Below are 3,377 nucleotides of genomic sequence, written 5' to 3'. Positions count from 1 at the left end.
GTTTGATAGGAACAAGTTTGAAGCAACAGTATGGCTTAATATCAACCTAGGTACTGGCAAGGGAATACATGTAACAAAAGATGAAGAACTTACTTCCTGTATGATGCTTTTAAGAAATGATCTATACTACAAAGGCTGCAAATTTGTTGTTGATATATCAGAAATACTTTCTGAAATTTTTACTAGAGATCAACAACAAGAAGGTAATACAATAATGGAGGTTGACAATCAACAATTATTGAAGGGAACCACATATGTTCCAGAAGAGCAAGTCATGCTGATTTCTGAAATACCAGAAGAGCAAGACATGCCGATTTCCGAAATTATAATGGAAAATGAGAGTGTAATTCCCGTGAAAGATCAACACTTTGAAACACTATACACAATTGAAGGGAGAAAAAGGAAAGCAAAAGGAAAGGCAAAAGAATCCCCATCAATAATACTAAAGGAAAATGCATCATTGGATGATGTAAAACTGGGGTCTGTTTTTCAAGACAAAAATGCTATGATTAAGTGTTTTTGCTTAGCAACAATAAAGGAGCACTTTGAGTTCTATGTTGAAAGATCAAGTAATACAAGATACTCTTTGATATGTAGTGATGAAAAGTGTGGTTGGACTGTTCGAGGTTCAAGAATTAAGGAAGCAACACTTTTTAGAATAGTTAAATTTCAGAGAACACATGAATGCTCGGTTGATATTAGAAAATCATATAAAAGACAAGTGACTTCACATGTGATAAGAGATTACATGATTGACAACTTAAGAGACATAACTACTGAAGTAAAGCCTAAGTTTGTCATTTTACAAATGAAAAGAGCACATGGAATAGATGTTGGCTATGGAAAATCATGGCGTGCTATTCAAAAAGGGATATCTTTATTAAGAGGAACAATAGAAGAAAATTATGAGCAACTTCCATCATATACAAATATGATGGAACAAAAAAATCCAAGATCATATACTAATATTAAGAGAGATGCAGAAAACAGGTAAAAACAAAAGTTGTACAATTTTAGTATTTCTTTTGTTTTTTTGTCATCATTATTTTTCAGTTCATTAGTGAATACTACAAATGACACAACAAACTCTACATTAATATTAAATATAATACTGCATTTTGATATGAAAAATATAGATTCTACCGTATTAAAACTTTCAAAATTACCAGTATAATATACTGGTTTCATATGCAAAATATACAAAATCTCAAGCCTATTATTCTGCTACTATGTTTAATTCATAGCAGAAACACACATCTGCTAATATCCATTAGTATTCATCTTGTCATACCACAAAACTAAATTTTATTTACTTTTCAATATAACATGTTTCTTTACATGTTTTTTTCTGTATCAGCCGTCAATTTCTGGGTGGAAGTATTGTAGACCACTTATTGCTGTTGATGGAACATTTCTAAAAAATAAATATAGAGGTGTTCTATTAGTGGCAGTTACAAAGGATGCAAATAACTAGATTTTTCCTATAGCATTTGGGGTAGCGAATTCAGAGAATAACGAGTCATACGAATGGTACTTCAGAGAATTAAAGCAATTGGCATTCGTAAAGATTTAATGTTTTTATCAGATCGACACAAGGCCATTGCAAATGGAATTGCAAAAGTTTTCCCTGAGTGCTACCATGGTATTTGCATATATCATTTAGAGAATAATCTAAAGCAAAGAAGAGTGAGAAACACTGTAATAAACCTGTTTCAAAGTGCTGCAAGAGTATACATTCAATCAGAATTTGATGACTTTATGTCCCAAATAGCTGCCGTTGATAAGAAAACATTCAACTACTTAATGGAGGAACCACCAGGAAGATGACTCGTTCACATTATCCAAGACAATGATATGATATGCTAACAACAAATATTGTTGAGTCAATGAATAATGTCTTGAGACGTGCAAGAGAATTGCCACTTTTAACAATGATGGATTTCATACAAGAAAAATTGCAAATCTGGTTCTATGAAAGAAGGACAACAACAAAAGGAATTTTCCATGAAATATCAAACTCGGCAGAAGCAACATTGAATGACAAAATTAAATCAGTTTTTACATTTAGAGTATTGCCCATTGATCGACTCAAATTCAAAGTCAACGAAGGGGGTATGGAATTTATTATTAATCGAGACAAGAGAACATGTGATTGTTCTGAATTTCAGCTAGACGAGATACCCTGTGAACATGCAATTGCTGCAATTGACACTATATATCAAAATAAATCGGCTTTCTGCTCCACCTATTATACAAGGGACTTTTGGTTAAAAATATATGAAAGGCAAGTAAATTCTGTAGGTAATTCAACTACATGGGTTATACCAGATACTATTAAATCAGAAATCACTAAGCCTCCGGATGCAAAAGTTATGCTAGGAAGATGATAGAAGAATCGACATGTCTCATGTACAGAATTCAAGAAGGAATCAAGATGTGGTCGTTGCAAAAGATATGGGCATAACAGAACAAATTGCACATATTCAGCAGTAGTTTATCCTTATTCAAGAAAATATAGGAAAAAGAATGATTGATTATATACAATAAGGTTGCATGCGCTCATTCAAAAAAGTGACTGTAATCCAGAATAATTTGCTCGGGATTATTGTTTCTCAAAATATCATTAATGTCTATTCTTTTTGTTTCTTGATTTAAAGTCAAAATGACTGTAATCTTTGTTTCTTCTATTACAAAATACTTTGTTGCAGTTATATAGTAATATTTGTTTTTCCGAAATCCATATATCTATCAAAAGTAAGAGTGTCCACTCTATAGTATAGCTATATAAAAAGCTTAAAAGTATACCTTGAACATTTTACTGAACTGATTTATTTTTCTGTCCAATAATCAGTTAAATATACTGGAACTCATCACATATAGTAAAGCAATATGCACAGTTTTCTTTAAATTATACCAAATATAATAGGTACACTCTATAGTATACCTATATAAAAAGCTTAAAGGTATATCCCGAACATTATACTGGAATTAATGATATTTTTTGTATGTAACGACTGTGCCGGTCGTTTTGATTTCTAGAACTCTGTTCCCAGTATGCACTGTTTACTTTAAATTATACCAAGTATAATAGGTTTAACAATAAGAATGTTATACAAAGTGTGCAATAAGAATGTTATACGAAGAATGTTAGTATACTTGTACCCACGGTGTACTCACATTGTATGGTATTCTACAATGGAAACAACACTAGACATGTTATACGTATAAAATCACAAATATTTCTTGCATAATATCCTGGAAGTTTGTGAGTTTTACATATCAATTCATAAATCTCCAGCATATTATACTGATATTTTGTTGTAGTTTTGCACTATTTTATTCAGCATTTTTTCTGGTTTTGAATCAAAGATACCTCC

General features: G+C 31.4%; 1 protein-coding gene across 1 annotated transcript; it reads left to right on the top strand.

Moving 5' to 3' along the window:
* The first annotated feature begins 1,886 nt into the window (after positions 1-1,886).
* On the top strand, positions 1,887-2,387 carry LOC142173706 (uncharacterized). The gene has a single exon (XM_075239331.1). It carries the CDS (start codon positions 1,887-1,889, stop codon positions 2,385-2,387), a length of 501 nt encoding a protein of 166 aa, XP_075095432.1.
* Positions 2,388-3,377: the final 990 nt, after the last annotated feature.

This window comes from Nicotiana tabacum, chromosome 19 (genome assembly GCF_000715075.1).
Source record: "Nicotiana tabacum cultivar K326 chromosome 19, ASM71507v2, whole genome shotgun sequence".
NCBI lineage: Eukaryota > Viridiplantae > Streptophyta > Magnoliopsida > Solanales > Solanaceae > Nicotiana > Nicotiana tabacum.
This window is presented reverse-complemented; position numbering and strand designations above follow the sequence as displayed.

Bases quoted from the DNA above. Each gene is read 5' to 3' on its own strand.
- LOC142173706 (XM_075239331.1), top strand. From the start codon at position 1,887: ATGAATAATGTCTTGAGACGTGCAAGAGAATTGCCACTTTTAACAATG.